Consider the following 16,802-nt stretch of genomic DNA (forward strand, 5'->3'; position numbering starts at 1 on the left):
ATCCCCCCTCCAATCACAAAATTATTAACCCCAACCATCAAGTGACTTATTCTGTGTATTTCTAGGATCATAATGAGTAAGTGTCACAAATTTGAGCAGGATCCCTTTTTTTCTAAGCTAAGTTACTAGGGGTAAGCAACCCGGAAGTGGAATCTCTCATTCCATCACAAATAATTTGCGTTATTTTGCAATTAAAAAAAAAATCATTGCAATATAACGCAAAGCTATTGCGTTATATTGTAATAGTATTGCGTTATAATGCAATTAGTATTGCAATATAACGCAATAGTATTGCGCCTTTTTTTTTTTTGCATTAACTATTGCAATATATTGCAAAGTATTGCATTATAACGCAATCTTAAATATTTTCCCGATGTCCCCTGGCGGGCTCCGTAGTGTCAACATTTTGAACAATCTACAAAATTTCAAGACATTGTTTGAGAAATAAAATTGAAATTGTATTAGTATTTTTTTATTACAATCTAAGCCAACATTATAAGCCGTTACTCATCAAAATTAATGAGTGAAATGCTTTTTTTTCTACAATGCATTATTTCTTTAAAAAAAACTTTGAGGGAAATGCACAGCATTTTCATCAATCATTTGGATCATTTTAAATAACAATTTGACTTATCTTCGCTGACATTGATAATGAATGGAGAAACTACTTGATAAATAATTGTAAGCCAAAATTGTGGGGTAAAAGTGACATGTTCACATTTTTATTAAGGCCAAAAGGGAGAACAACAAACAATCTTCATGGAACAATACAAGTCCAGTGTTTAAAAAAAAAAGAAGTAAAAATTACAAGCTGAGCTTTTTGTATTCTACATACTGTATATACACACACACACACACACACACACACACACACACACACACACACACACACACACACACACGCACTCACACACACGGGCAGTGGACATCCAGTTGTAGTGTAGCATCCACAGCAGGAATTCAAAAGTTTATTTCCGGTAATGTCGTGCTTTAACTGCAATAAAAGGATTCAAACTGTCATGCCACATTCAAATGAAAAAATCTACAATTTCAGAATAAATAATAGTCGTGAAGGTGTTTTTTTTTTTTTTTTGTGAAGAAACTGGCATGGTGTTCCTGTTATGTTGTGTATAAGGCAGGTAGTGATGGAATTTGATAGAAATTTTACAAAACAACAACAAAAGACAATGACTAACTTGCGCAAAAACCAAAAATAAATAAACCAGTTCAGGGTGGCATTTATTATACTCAATTATTTGGAATTACCAGGTGTAGCTTTAGTACAGATCATTAAAAAAATAAACAAATAATTGACATTTAAAAAGAAAAGCCAAAATCAAAAATACATTTAAAAAGTGGTAATTGATGTGTAATTTGGTAGACACCGATTTTAAATTATATATTAATTTATTAATGACTTAAATATCAATAATACCACTAATATTACTAACGTGATAACCACATTTTAATTCGATTTTTTTCCTCAATTGTGAAAAGAAATTCAAATGCAACTTGTTAGAAATTATTTTAAAAAGTAAAAATAATAAAAAATAAAAAATAAAATAATGTTGCATTAAAAAAAATATTTCTCAAATGTTTTTTAATATGGAATTTGTTAGAAATAACTAATAAATATCCCAACTAAAACTACAAAATAACAAACAAAAAAGTTTCTCTTTCATTTTGGAGAAAAAATTTAAAAAAAATCCTCGAATATAAAAAAAGCATCTGACAAGGAAATTTTTATGTTTTTTTTTTCAATTTCATAACCAAATTTGAAGAATGTCTCTTTAACGTTGTTTCATGTGGAAATTGGTCAAATTGTTTGGAAAAAGAATAATTCGGCCAAAAATAAAGTAGCTGTGAGTTGCTGTCATGCCGTTCCCATGAGCAGATGAGATTGACATTGCAAAGGAAATCCCACAAAGATTGTTGGGAGCCCGACGGACGGGAGAGCGCGCGTCACTGCGTGAGAGCGAGCAGGATGTCTTTGACCAGCATGGTGCCGATCACCATCTTGTCGCAGTTGAGCGTCAGCCGGGCGCCACCGTCCTCCTCGGTAGCCACAGTGACCAGCACCAGGCTGCCGCCGCTCGCCGTCCTGCCGGCGAACCTGTGCACGGGAAGCGCAAAAGCGGAAACGGCAAGAGCAGGACTGATGTCAAAGCGGAACAGAAGTGAAAGTGAAAGTGACAAAGGCGGCAGAGTGAAGGAAATGTGTGGCGTTATTTATTGTAATGAAGCACTTACACAAAAGAAACTTCATTTGGAAACCCAAGAAACATTCTTTATTTTTTTCGTACTGGAATAAAGTGTAATTGCACATCCACAACAGTAGGTGGCAGTGGCGCTCTCAGTGAGCGGAGTAAATATAAACCTTAAGTTATTCATTAGATTTAAATTTATTTTTTGTTTTTTTTTAACTGATACTATTTATATGACAGTAATTGAGAAGCAATTGTACTTGGGTTTTTTTTCTTTGTTTCAAAGTTCTTTCAAAAAGTGCACAAAACTTCAAGAAAATAAATAGTTCCCCAAAGCTGTCTACTGTAAATAAACATTTATAAAACTAGAACAGAAATGGTCATTTTGGGCTCACACTAAAGCAAACGATGCAGGAGCTTTTCAGTATTTTAACAAAGAGACAAATGAACTCAATTTGATATTGATCGTCCATCTGTCGTCGGATTATAACAAAGATGCTGATATGTGTCATAATGCAAATTGTTGGTGCTAAATTATACATGAATACCCATATATATATAAATAAATATTTATAAAATACAGTGAACCCCGGCATTGTGGCACCCGAGGGTACACATATTTGGGGAGTTAAAAAAAAAAATCCCAATATGTTTAAAAAGTTTTCGTTTGGCGGCACCACCTGATTCACCAAATGCGCGATCCAAAAATATTTGTATATATTTTTTTTTAATATATTTTATAATAATTTTCTTTGGGGGGGGGGGCAGGAAATACTACGCATGCTTTTGTTTTTAAACAAGTGTCAATTTTAGGTGGATGATCGCATGCCGTATCGCATGCAAATTGCGGGAGTCCACTCTAGATAAAAATACACACTTAACGCTAAACCGCATCTCTCAAGTGACGCCATCGGCATCAAGTTAAACAAGAGTGGTTGCTGTCTTCTATCTTGTCTGATTTCCAATTCAAATGGGAACTTTTCTTTGTTTTCTTACCTGCACTCCTTGTCGGAGCCGCAGGGCACTCTGCTGAGGTTGGCGGCGGCCGTCACCCTCTGGACGACGGCGTGCTCGTTGGGGCACTTCGCGTCGAGCGTCAGCTTCTCCGTGATCTCGTTCATGCCCATCAGCTGACCTGTTTCGGGACAACAACGCAGCATCGGCTTCACTCGTGCAACAGCAGACGCCACACAGAGCAAGCTGGCCATCTTTCGGGGCTACTTCTGGTGGCGCAACGACGTTTTTGCTCCTCGGCCACCAGAAGTAGCCTCTTGGCGCCTACAGTTTGCAAACATGGCCAAAAGGGTTTTCCAATCTAATGAGCAGACAAAGAAGGAGGGTGTGTGAGGACGCAGGAAGTGACAGCTCGTCATTTGATTGCAGCACGTGGGCGTCCTGTGATGAGCACCGCCAAGTGTTGGCTTCAGCCCCTCATCAGAGACGAAGACGAAGCGTGTCGTTCAACGCAACATCAGCGAGAACCTTCGAGCTCACGCACAATGTCGTTTGTGCGCGTTGAGAAACGATTTTCCTCTTACTCTCAGACCATCAATATCAAAAGAAACTCGCAGTCACCCAAGTTGATTTTTAAATCCCAAAGTGGACTTTTTTAGTATCGTTTGGAATGGATATGGAATTTGGTAGAAAGGTTTTTGGGAAATAAAGTGAGAAAAACTTCTGCAAAACTCTACTAGAATAAATGACTAACTTAATCAAGAAATTCTACTCAAATGAATAAGATTGAAAAACCAAATATCTGGTATCAAAAAATCCTACGAAAATTGTTAAAGCACAAAAAGCCTCCAAAGATTGGACATTCAAGAGATAATATTATACTCAATTATTTGAAATCAATATGAGGTTTGAGAGAATAATATTTAAAAAAAATATTTAAATTCTAATATTAAGTAAAATTAAAAAGAAACTTAATTAACCCAAACCTTCAATGTTTTTTTTAACCACCCAAACACTTGAAGTAAAATCCCACTTGCATAAATAATCTATTAAAAATCAGAAAACATAAATGTATTTTAAATTTATTATTAAATTAGAAGTTTGTAATCTTTTTCAGGGTATTTTATTCCCGAATTTGTAATTTAATAATTTGCTTAAAATCCACAGTAATTAACCTATTAATAACCAAATCAGTCACTCCTCATTTTTTTTTTTTGTGAGGGAACATTCGAGTGCCCAAAAAAAAAAAAAAAAAATAATTGTGGTTCCACTTTGGCGACAAGCTGGCCGCAACTTGCTGCTGACGAGGGGTGGAAGGAAGCTGCACGTGATGGAAACGGGGACGACTGTAGGTGGTCTCGGCGGGGGTTTTGGGTGGGGGCTTCGGGTGGGAGTGGCGCAAGTGCAGTACTTGGAAGGCAACTCACCTAGACGCTGCGAGAGCGTCTCTTTTGGGAACGGCGCACAATTGAGCAGTATGTTGAGCAACACGTTAGTTACGAAAGGACGTTCATGCCACAATCGCTAAGAAGGTGCTCATCACATGTCACGAAATGGAATGGCGTGTTCTAATTATTTTCCATTCAAATCATGCAGAGACAATTATTGGTTGTTGTCCAAATGTTGCCAGTTGAGCGACGTTCAAGTTACTTTTGTTTTTGTTGTTCATTCAATGCCAACGGTGATGATGTCATTGTCGTCATTACTCACCTTGCTCTTTTTTAAACTCGTTCTCGGTCATGAAAACCGGTTTCAACAGCTCCCCAACCGGCGGCTGGATGGACACGAAGAACTTCCTGCTGTGAGTGCTGGAAAAGAAAAAAAAAAAACGCAGACGCCATGCTCTTAACTCGGATCACTCTTATCTCAAATCAACTCACAGGTTTGATGAATCACATTTTTTGTGCCAAAGTCATCTCCCAGAATGAACTGTCCATTGTTTTGCAAGCAGGGGTGTCCAACTCTGGTCCTCGAGGGCCACTATCCGGCATGTTTTAGATTTCTTCCTCCTCCCAATACACCCGGTTGCAATGATCAGCTCATCAGCGAGTGCTGAGAAGCCTGATAACAATCCTCATCATTTGAGTCAGGTCTGTTGCAGGAGAGCGACATCTAAAACACGTCAGATAGGTGCCCTCGAGGACCGGAGTTGGACACCCTCGCTTGAAAGAAAATCAGGCTCAATTAGTCTCACCACAACTGGAAGTTTGCCGCTTGTGTGGAGTCACAGAAGTCGATGCCCATCACGGCGGTGGCCGTCTCACCGGCAGGCAGCAGCTCTGTGCACAGGAAGTGGCAAAACAAGTCAGTGTGGGGAAGTGACACGTTGCATATCACTAATATAGACTTATATTTTACTTGTGCTATTTTATATATTTGTCCATTTACCGTTCATGCTCTCAAAAATAGAAAAAAAAAAAACCATCAGAAATGACTCACAAGTTCCTACTTCTCTCCGAAAACTTCCTCAGGTAATTATTTGGAGGGCACTTTTGGCTTTTCCCGTACTTATTTTTCTAAAGTAAGAGTAGCCTTCCTTGAGTACAATTCTGTTAAACTTTGTGTCTGGACTGACCGATATCCGGGAACTCTTTGACCCTCATGCCAGACTGCAGCTTGACGTCCTCCATGTGCAGGTTCTTGGCGTCTGCGGCGGCGCTGTTGGCAAACTGCATCTGCACGGCCACCATGTTGGCGTCGGGCCCGAACGGCTGGCGGCTGAAGCAGTACTCCACCGACAGGCCCTCGCCAGTGATGCGGTGCAGCAGTTCGTAGCTCTTTTGCGTGCCCGACGGCGACGTGGCCTGCCGGCAAGAGGGGAGCACACATGAACCAATCACTGGAACGTTGTAGGATTTTATACTAAAAAAAAATGACAGTCTGAAGGACCCATGCTCGAAATTGAACAGGAAGTTGGCCGTTTTGGTTTCAAGTTGCCATTTTGGGCAAATTCACAATATTTGATGAACCGCTACAGGGGAATTTGACCAAATCAGAGTTAGTTAGTAAGGGTACTTGGACTTAATGTTTGCCGGTTATGGTGGTGGACGGCTGCTCCGTTCCGCGGGTCATAATCCAGCACCGGGAAAACTGCGAGCGCATGCCTCAACTTTTTTCAGTGATGCACCCCCTGTGAAATGCTAAGCCAAGTACCCTTTACCTCGCTATCCAAGTGACTGGCAGGTAACAAGAGGTGGCACGTGACAAGTTGGGTCGAAGCATTCTAGGTTGGGGGGGGGGACTTTGAGTTTTTCAAATGATGATATTGAATAACCTACCGAACAAAAAATTATTTTTATGACCTTATATTTTAATTCAATTGTTTTTTTCAAGGATTTTTGCATCTTTGTTGTTTTATTTAAAATCTTAAGAAACAAAAATCCTCCTCACACTGTGCAAATACTTACCATACATATTGTACATATTGTGTTGATATTTTATTATCAGGTTTAGAGAAGATGGAACAAAATGGATGAAAACGCGCTCTTACCGTGGGCGAGAGAACCGAGTCGGATAAAGACAAGCCTTCCAGGTCGGTCACGAGGCTGCTGGACAGGAAGGAGTTGACGGGCGTCACTTGAGGCGAAGGGGCCGGTTCGACTGAGGAGTGAGAAACAAAAGAAACATGCCGTTAGTGAGTGCTTCTCATGTTACACCCACCTAGCAAGAAGAAAACAAGTTCTGCCCCCCCACCACCACCCACTCTCCGCCGCTACCATAAATAATAGCATTTTTGTTGCAAAACAAACCAACACCAAAGAGCACAATGAGCAAGGAGAGCGCTACTGCCCACTACTGGAGTGGAGGTACAATTACACTTTATTGTAGTACGGCGGAAAAAAAGCAAGATCCCCAGGGTCACACGCACCCCTCTCAGTATCGCACCCCCCCCCCCTCCCAAGGTGGGCCCGCCCCACTATTTAATAAGCACTGGGTTAGTCACACATGGCTGGGAAATACTGTGCAGCTAATGTAACTCGGATGGACAGTACACGGTTGTAAAAACAAAACAAAAGAAAAACCTCACAGTCGTCAAGGTCCAGCAGTGACATTTCTTTCTTGCTCTCTTTTGCGACGGGCTTGGAAGGAGCTTTTGATTGCACAGCCTGCGAGAAAGGCAAAGATGTTTATGTTACTGAAACAAAAGTCGGACTGGAAAGGTGTTCAGTTATGTTTTACTTTTAAGAAGCTAGTTAGTTTTTACTTCGGGCCAATTTTTATGGAACTTTTACATGCGATACATTTTAATTGCATCAATATTTATATAACAGTTTTCTTTCTATTACGGCGTATTGTTACAGTGGTTTACAATCATATCGAAACATAACCTCTGACTAATAAAACGAAGGAATGAAGCAAATCCAATTCAAATTTGACCAACGGTTGCACATTTGAATATTCCGACATGTGACAGTACCTTCTTCTTGTTTTTGACATCCACCTCTGACTCCGAGTCGTCAGATTCGGATTGGCTGCTTTCGGAATCGCTTTCCTCGTCTTCGTCCGTCTCCGACTCGCAGTCGCTCTTCTGTTGTTTGCGCTCCCTGGCACGCTTTCTCTCGTCGTCTTCACTGCTCGGCTCACTGGACCAAATATTCAAGGCGTTCAATTGGATTTAAGATATGAAGGCTCCAAAAAAAAAAAAGTGCAATCTCACCTTTCGCTTCCTTGTGTCGGCTTCTTGAATTCTCTCTTCTTCTTCTGCTTCTTTTCCTCCTCTTCCTCCGAGTCGGAAGCTTCTTCGCTTTCGGCGCTCTCTGAGCCGCTTTCGGCGCTCGCGCTTCCGCTGTCGGAGCCGCTGGAAGAGTATGACTCTGTTCGTGGGGGGGGCAGTCCAAGTCAGTCAAATGGATCACCTCACAGAGACATCGAGCAAACCAACCGATCTGCCATCGACTGAGAAAATACAGGCGACATTTGGAGGCGATCGGAAATCGACAAGGTTTGTTATTGTCTCGGGCTTGACTCGGACACGCAAAATATTTTTAACGATGTAACCAAGTTTTTATTCCTGAAAATGAACGTCCACCTTCATCAGAAAGTTCAAATGAAGTTTGGCAGATGATCAAAATAGCCATTGGATTGATTAACTTGAGTCTTGTTTTTTCACCTCAAAAAGAGGGAATTGTTTTTGTGGTTTATCTGCACTGCAAGTGAACTTACCGCTGTCGGCAGACTCGGTCGGCCCGGACTCGCCCTCCGAATCCGAGTAGAAGGGCTTCTCTACTTTTTTCTCCTTCCTCTTCTCTCGGCTGCTGCACTTTGTCCACTCGGGCACCTGCGGAGCAAAAGAGCGGGGAAAAGCGTCAGGCTGGAACGACAGAATCCCCCCCCTACACCCGAGACGGAAGCAGCGAGCGACGCGGGCTGACAACGGCAACAGCGGCACGGCCATGGGAGCCTCGGCCTGGGACGCGATGCAGACGGATGAAGCCAGCCTGCCCCGCCCGTCAAGTCGGGCGCCAAATGTCAACCCAGAGTGTTTGTCAAGATGGATGCAAGCGCCAGGTGATGGCTTCATGACTTTTTTTTTTTTTAAACCCAAGTAGCGGTTCCATTATGAGAAGTGATGTCTTTGGGGAGTGCCTCGTGCCGTATGAGAAAACTACAATGAGAGTGTGTCAGACAGAAATCTCAACTTTACAAAATCAATACAAAAACAATATTTAAATCTATGTGTTGAGGAAATACGAAAATACGTCTACAATATGTCCCCCCTTCAGTGCACTTTTGGACTTGTTGGCGTTGAAATAAAACAAAAAAAAAACAGGAAACAATTAGTTAAATACAAAGTAGAATTCACAATTGAGCCACTGAGAACTCGAGTGGGCAAACCATTTTTGTCTTTTTTTTTTTTTTCAAGTTAAGTGCAGAGATTAATGTTGAAAAGGCTGGTGTGAATCGAGTTTTAGTTCCAATTTTGAACTAAAGGGGGAGTACTTGATTGCACATGGCTCTTGTCTTGATTCCTCAGTGCAAAACTGTGCCTCCTCCAAGGATTTAAACATGAATGAACTATCACTAGGCCCCTGGTGCCTGAAGCCAGAGGGCGGCCATCTTACGTTGAAAGCCTTTTAATTTAATGAACTAAGAATATATTTTTGTCATCATCGCAAAGTATGACTGTCAGAGGTTAAGTAAACATTCTGCAGAGATTTTAGTCCTGATGGGCTTTGCTTTCAATTCATTGTTGCTGCTTCGGACAACATGATGCTCACAAATCTTGAGTTTACATTTAAAATCACATTCTTACCGATGAAATGTGCAATCTAGCACTTTTGCCAGACTTATTTGGTACAACCGTATGTCATCCACAGCGCCATTTATGTCGTACAGACAAAAAAAACCAAACACGAAAACGCCACGGAGAAATCAATGTATTCTAATGGCGAGTGAGCCGCATTGTAGGTGCATTCATAAATACAATTTACTCCATGCCAGTGCAACCAGGCTTAAAAAAATAGAGAAACTTTAGCTTGGGTCTATTATCTTATCATGAAATATTGACGTATTTGACAAATAGTCAAACATTTATTTTTTTTCAGGCAACCTAGATGACACCTGACAGGGAATGAAATGATGACAATACTTCACTTGTGGGTAAAAGTGCAAGCAACATGATCCTTGCACAACATCATCATCGTCATCATCAAAAACAGAATTTCTATCGTTATATCTTCAGACTATAAAATGCTATTTCGCTGCAATTCTCAGTGACTCAATCATCCATCTCATTCCACTCGTGTCAATGAATATCAATATCATCGTTGGTATCGCCATAATTGATGTTTGGATCAATCTGCTCACCAGTAGCAATTAGCTAAACACACTGAAAGCCTCTCAAGAAAATAAAATCACTTCTCTAATGGCAGACACTGAGGAAAGAGGGGATGGAAGAAGACGGGCGAGGGTGGGCTGCGTAGTGTTTCAGGGGGGCTGAGAGCTAGAAGCACAGAACAGCGACCACATCAGGCGAAGGTGCGGGGGGGAAGCGGGGGCTGAGGGCATCGAGAAGCCGCTACAATGCTTCGAGAGGGCACTAACTGACTCACGCTGGTCAACGTTGTGACTCGCTCAAGCAGCGAAAATACCTGGCAAGACTGAGGGAGGTAAGGGGGGAGAAAAGAAAGATGGGGGATGAAAGTGAGATGGGGGGGGGATTTGAGAGAAAAAAAAAAAATCAAATTAAATTAAAATAAAAACAGCAGAAGGCAAAACACAGGAAGGTTTCTGGATCTTGAAGCTGGAAACTGTGACAACAGTTAAACACGGAGACAGAAATGAAGCGAATGTTCTCTGATGGCTCCGCTTGACGTCAAAGCAAACAGTGGAGCCTATAAAGTTGGAAAAAGTAAACCTGAGGGAGACGAGATATCAGCAGGGTTGACCCAAGCGCCACCCAAGTCATTTCTTATCGTTCGGGAAATGCTAATAGATTTGACCGATGGAACTGGAACGCTATTGCATGAAACTGTCTTTTTCCAAGCTTTGTTTCTCTGGCAATTTAAATTATACTGGTGCGGCACATTTATATTTCCATTATCTCATTCACTTCCCGCCCAAGTAAAATGAATGTACTTTTTGGCTTCTATACCGGTCAATGGCAGGCCCAAATTATATTATATTCCAAGATAACACACTTTTTATTATTTTATGTAAAAATAAAAAAATAAAAAATACAATTAAAAAAAAAAGTTGGTTTTTTTTTACAATTTTTTTTGTTGATGCATTTTAAAAAATAATAAAAAAAAATATATTATTTTGTGATTAGTTCAACAGTTACATTACTCATTTTTTATGCAGCAAAATCACATCACATTACTCCACTCGTGTCGGGAAAAAAAAATTCAAACGTCACGTCACAAATTTCATGCAAAAGAAATAAGATGCAGAGGAGGAAATATTAAAGGAGGTTTGTCAACCTGCACTATGTTTGATTTGGATAAGCATTTCCTTTTATCTAATATTAAGTCAGTGCTTCTGAAATAGTGGGGCGGGGGGCGGGCCCCCCCTTGCGATGCTGAGGAGGGCGCGTGTGACCCTGCGGAACATGCTTTTTTCCCCCCGCCGTACTTCCAATAAAGTGTAATTGCACATCCACTCCAGTAGGTGGCAGTGGCACTCTCCTTGCCTATTGAGCAGCGAGTATTAACTGGTCGGTGCAGGTTTGTTTTGCAACGAAAATACTATTATTCATAGTTGTGGCGTAGAGTGGGTGAGGGGGGCGAATTGTTTTCTTCTTGCTAGGGAGGGGCTAACAGAAAATAATTGAGAAGCACTGCTTTAAGTACAGCTGAAGGTAGAAGAAGGTAAAAATCTTCATTTGATTCACTCCACCGTTAGAGAAAAGTGCGTAAAAGGAACAAAGCCGTCAAACCAAAAAAAAAAGGCAAAACAATCAGCGCACTCTCAAAGCCAACCTCTCGCCAGTCTCCCAGCAGGCCGATTCTTCCCTCGCCAGTAGTTATGACTTCCTCTGTCTGTGGATGAGGTGAGAGAACCTTTCAGAAAAGATCCTCGCTTTTGGATAACGTGACCAAACCCCATTTAAAGAATTCTGGCACGAGCGGACAGTTGCTATTTTGAGAAATGTTGAACTAAACGATGTGGTGGTGGTGGGCGGGGAGCGCTTTGAAATGGATTGCGCACAACTAATCACGACAAACCGCCGCCCTCCCTCATCTTGAGATCTGCATCACAAGTAGACGACAGGTTAACAGAAATCTGGAAAAATGGTTCTTTCAAAACAAAACAAAAAATAACAAAATGGATCAAAACTTGATGACGCTACTTCAAATCAAAATCAAGCGGGGATGTTGTTGTGTAGATTGCGCCTTGATTTTGACAACAGGAAGTGGCGCTCAAGTTTCGATTTGCACACAAATTATCGTTTATGAGGAACCAATAGCACATGAACAGGTTGAGATATTTCAACTTTTGGATTTGGAAAAAAAAAAATTACGCACAGGTGCATGTCAGTAAAGTTGAATTGGCTAGAAAAGTTTATTCATTTCAGTAGTTGAATTCAAAAAGTCAAGTTTTATTTCGAGCATGAAATAATTTTCAGAAGGCCAATTTAGAAAATTTTTTTTGTCCTCATGAGGGACGAGGGTGGCAGGTGATACCCTGAAATGGTTGCCAGCTTATTTTGATCGTTTCATTTGTAACATTAAAATTACTTGACATGCTGAATTGTGTTTTTTTTTTCACAGTAAGCTACTATCATCAAAATGATCAAAAAGACAATTATGAAACATCTCACGTGGTGTGTTGTGAATCTGTATGAGTTTCACTTTTTGAACTGAACTACAAATTATATTAAGTTTTCAACAATATCAGATGGAAATACACCAGTGTAATATCGTATAGCTGAATAAAAAGAGTGTACTGTGGAACTTCCAAAGTCAGACAAACCAAACTTTATACAATTTAACCAATTTTCAGGAAAAAAAGCCAAGGAAAAGGGGAAAGGTTGATGGCATTTATCATGTCACATATGATGATGGTTTGATTTTTTTTTTTTAAGTCATCACTGAAGAGAACCAATAATGGTAAAGTGTCGTGATAATCGAAGAACCAGGACGTGAATGTTACAGCTTGAATAGGAATTGGTCGATACAATTAATTACTGGAAGTCACATACACAAATTATCAACCATATGCGATACCGGAGTTCCTCAAAGAGTAGTCCGTGGGCCATTAATGGTCTGCGAGAAACCCTTCACGGCCCATATAATATAAGGTTGCGATTTGTTTCATCTATTGTTTTGTTTTGGTTGTAGAGTAAACCCCCACAACTTCATGTGCGCAGCTCTGCTAATTTTTATTAACCCGTCTTTAGTGTTTCCTTTAAACATGAATGTGTTATACTGCCCCCCAGTGGCCGGCGTACACATAAGATGCCTCGGAGCAATGTCAATTGAAGCTTGAAATCATGATGCACAAAAATTCTTTACACTATATTTAATTACGCTATGACTGTATGTTTTCAGTACAATTCTGTACAATGCTATTTTTGTTATCAATTAAAACATGTTTTGAAAAATCTGGATGTTTGGGAACATCGTTCATTTTTGGAGGTTCCACTGTATATGAAAAAAAATATCACGTCTTGAAAGACGATGTGCTATTGGCTCAAACATGGGTGACAGGACAGCAGGCGAGGGAGCGAGTGAGCTGCTGCAGCGAGTGAATCAAGTCCATAAGTGGCACCGGAAGAGGTGAGCAGCAGCGCTTATGAGTGTTATGTTGTTGGTTCCGGCGCAGGAGCCACACTCGCTCCCAGCCTGACTCCGTGTGACGCTGTATGTTACTGAATGCCACTGCACGCACAGACTCCTTCACCTCCACGTTGCGCACGGAGGGATCTGGGGCGGCTTCCGGCCAGTCGGGCAACTCTTGGTAGCCGCCGGCTTTGGCGTTCAGTAGGTGGGACAGCGAGCCCAACTGAAAGTGGTCTCGATCTACAGAGGGAGGAAAGCGGATGAGGGACAAATAGGAAAGGTCTTTAGACTTACTGCTCTCAAACGGCCGCTGTACCTTTAAACGGAGATTCCAGGATGGGCGCAGGCTTGAGGGCCAGGAAGAGTTTCTTGGCGTACTTGCTGAGGGCTCCGCTCTTCTCGGTGGGCACGATGAGCTGGCGGATGAAGCGCGCCCGATCGCGGATGTCGTAGTTCTGGTCGTACTTGGCCAGGTTGAGGACGTACTGCGTCAATAGTTTGGTCTGTGGCAGGCAGGCATGAGGTGAGTATTCGCAATGTGTAAATATATGACGTTGGAATCGTCTACATCAGTGTTTTGCAACATTATGGAGCCACGGCGCATAATTCACGTGAGAAAAAAAATCTGGCACACAAAAAGTGGATACACAAGTTATTTATGTACCAGTACGAGTACCGAGTAAGAGTACAAGAGAGTACTTGCATTTTATTACTTGCTGATACCATGTACCGATACTTGAAAATGTCATGGTTGGATGAGTTACATAAATAATATATAAACAATTGTATTAATGAATAAGCTAGAAGAAATGTCACCAGCTGCAGTGTCAACTTTCCACCAAGAGAGGGCGATAACATACTATCTGGACTTAAGGGGGCTGGAAATGTCTATGTGGATGGCTAAAATTTGAGCCAACCATTTTTGTGATCAAGTTGGTCAATTTTTTTCCCAGACCTATAAAAAAAAAACTGAAAAAAGTGACATCTTACGCCCAACTTACTGATGCTTATTTTATATAACTTCCTTTATATATTCTTCTTCTTTAGGCATTGCAAAAAAGGAACAAAAGGCCAAAGAAAAAGCATGTGCGACCACGGACATTCCACAATATTAACCTTTCCTACAGTAGCTGTTGTACCTGTTTGGAGTTGGTGAGATACAGCTTAGCGGCCAGGTTGAGTATCTGCAGCTTGACAATATCCTCCTCGTTGGTGAAGGACTTGGCCATCTTCCTCAGGACGTCCGGTGCAATCTTAGGCACGTGCTCGCAGTATTCGCCAATCAGCCAGAGAATGCTGGCCCGTGCCATCGGCACCTGGATGTTGTCCGTCAGCTTGGCCATGTGTTTGATGATGTCGCTGTGCTTCTCGGGCTGCATCTGCAGCAGCTTCTTGATCACCACCACCGACTCAGCCACCACCAATTCTGCGAGCGCAAGACACATGTCGATAAGGTGTTACTCACGTGCGCTATGCTGTTTCCATGGCAACTGGGGGAACTTACTGCTTATGTGGATGTCAGGCTTCAACGTACTGTACTCACCGTCTCTGTTGGACAGCAACTGCACAAGGCCATTCAGGCATGTGTCCCTCACTTCTCCGATGTTGGTGGCGCAGCGGCCAATGGCTTGGATGGTGGCGGCCACAAAGTCTTTATCCACGCTTTTGATGTATGTCTGCCAGGGGCGGAGCAAAAAAAAAAAAAAAGACACCCACTTGCTTAGTGCATTTTTAATTGTCGACATTGACATTGACATTGTTAAAAAGTTGTACCTGAAACTCTCTGAGAATTGTGGAGATGTTGGTTTCATTGGCAAGATTGGTGAGAACCTCCAGCTGCAAAAAATAAAATAAAACCAAAGATTACTGTAAAGAATATAACAGTTAAATGATAACATACGTTAGTACCTTTAACAACTTTTGAAGGTTGAAATAATATCATTGAAAAAATACCTTAAGGATTTTTATCTGCGTCGGGTCTGTGGAGCGGATATAGAAACTCTTCAGGTAAGGTTCAAACATCCCCTGTGAGAAAGGTGGGGGAAACATTGCGATTTTCACACTCATTCATAAACAGATACACAAATTGTCTGCGTGTGACTCACCCTCCTTTTAATGGTCATTGTGGCCACATTTTGAAGAACAACATACTGGACTTCACTGGGAAAAAAGCAACACAGGTTGAAGGGTGGGGTGGGGGGGAGAAGTGGTATTACTGTCGAACGCGTTCAAGCTCACCTGTGACTCCGCAGAAGACGCACCAGAGACTTGGCGATCACCCCGACCTCTGCTTTGGGGGCGAGATGGAAGTAGAGCTGAGCCACGGCCATCACCACCTGAAGCAGACGGATGGGAATGGAACACTTGAGCATCTGAAACGGTGCTTCTCAAACTGTCTGCTGAAATTGGGGGGTCAGAGGAAAAACACACACACAATGCCAAAACGATTCTGGAATTCAATTTGTTTACTCTTTTTCTGTTAAGTGGCAAGAGCCGTTGGAAAAAGTGGTCAATTTAGTTCCATTGAATTTGGTCAGGTTATTTCCTTCTGAACAGGTCATCAATATTTCCATTGAGATGTAAAAAAAAAAATAAGTCAAGTATTTTGGGGTGCACATGGTAGTTATGTTGTTATGTTATGTTATGTAATTGGTGAAATTATTATTTTTCTATTTTTAGGAGTTTTTACCCAATCAGAATTCAGCTAGCTGGCGTTGCCAGCCAGATTTCATAATACCAGTGGCACGCACAATTCGTCCCAGGCCTTCAGATACAATCGTGCGGGCGTCTATTCTGTGTGTGTGAGGGGTGTTTACAGTTGATAGACGGTTGCGATAGCCAATCAGATCACGAGTTGATGACAGTAAGGCCTTCATTTCCTTTGAGAAAGTATCCTCATCCAAGAGTGATGATGCAGGAGGGCACTCCAACATCTTGTTAATGTGCTGCGACTCCACATTGAATGGTGTGCGCTAATGACGCAGGTTGTGGGCGGTTTACGAACAGCTGCGTTGCGGCTCTGCAGAAGCGGCTTGGTGTTCCTCAGCAGCAGCCGGTGGTCGGGATCCATCACGTAAGGCTTCCTCTTGGCCAGGGAGGCGGCCTCTGCCTTCTTCTCCCTGTCCTCCTCATCTTCGTCATCGTCATCATTTCCATCGGAGCCGTAGAAAGTCTTGTCACCGCCACCGCCCTCCTCCAGCAGGGACTCCTATGTTGAAAAAAAAAAATGGAAAAGGGAAAAATAAATAAGGTTGGTTTGAGCCAGGGGCAGTTTGGATTTGAATTCTTTAATAGATGGTAGGCTATAAATATAGTTAGAATGGATTTGAAATAATCAATTCTAGGATGTCAACTTTAGGTGTAATCAGCACCAAAACTCTGAAATTACAAGTATCTTACAATGGGAAATGGAATACTTTTC

The 16,802-nt window shown here is 41.7% G+C and overlaps 1 protein-coding gene across 12 annotated transcripts in view; it reads right to left on the reverse strand.

Moving 5' to 3' along the window:
• Positions 1-700: 700 nt before the first annotated feature.
• The window catches only part of ap3b2 (adaptor related protein complex 3 subunit beta 2), a 28,127-nt gene continuing 12,025 nt past the window's right edge, over positions 701-16,802 (reverse strand). For 2 of the 12 annotated variants that reach the window (XM_088302082.1, XM_088302075.1), the window contains 21 exons: positions 16,386-16,589; positions 15,620-15,717; positions 15,487-15,541; positions 15,335-15,406; positions 15,155-15,217; positions 14,925-15,057; positions 14,521-14,807; positions 13,698-13,884; positions 13,491-13,621; positions 10,211-10,258; positions 8,322-8,436; positions 7,816-7,972; positions 7,576-7,741; positions 7,186-7,264; positions 6,649-6,758; positions 5,734-5,962; positions 5,353-5,437; positions 4,869-4,966; positions 4,586-4,606; positions 3,201-3,339; positions 701-2,155 (listed from right to left, as the gene is read on the reverse strand). In XM_088302082.1, coding sequence (XP_088158208.1) covers positions 1,963-2,155; positions 3,201-3,339; positions 4,586-4,606; positions 4,869-4,966; positions 5,353-5,437; positions 5,734-5,962; positions 6,649-6,758; positions 7,186-7,264; positions 7,576-7,741; positions 7,816-7,972; positions 8,322-8,436; positions 10,211-10,258; positions 13,491-13,621; positions 13,698-13,884; positions 14,521-14,807; positions 14,925-15,057; positions 15,155-15,217; positions 15,335-15,406; positions 15,487-15,541; positions 15,620-15,717; positions 16,386-16,589 — 2,670 coding nt within the window. In that variant the 3' untranslated portion in view covers positions 701-1,962. The remainder of the gene's footprint in view (positions 2,156-3,200; positions 3,340-4,585; positions 4,607-4,868; positions 4,967-5,352; positions 5,438-5,733; positions 5,963-6,648; positions 6,759-7,185; positions 7,265-7,575; positions 7,742-7,815; positions 7,973-8,321; positions 8,437-10,210; positions 10,259-13,490; positions 13,622-13,697; positions 13,885-14,520; positions 14,808-14,924; positions 15,058-15,154; positions 15,218-15,334; positions 15,407-15,486; positions 15,542-15,619; positions 15,718-16,385; positions 16,590-16,802) is intronic. The other 10 variants (XM_088302084.1, XM_088302080.1, XM_088302083.1 and 7 more) reach the window with 8 other exon arrangements.

This window comes from Idiotropiscis lumnitzeri, chromosome 8 (genome assembly GCF_059441095.1).
Source record: "Idiotropiscis lumnitzeri isolate Australia: NSW breed Sydney's pygmy pipehorse chromosome 8, RoL_Ilum_1.0, whole genome shotgun sequence".
NCBI classification, from domain to species: Eukaryota; Metazoa; Chordata; class Actinopteri; order Syngnathiformes; family Syngnathidae; genus Idiotropiscis; species Idiotropiscis lumnitzeri.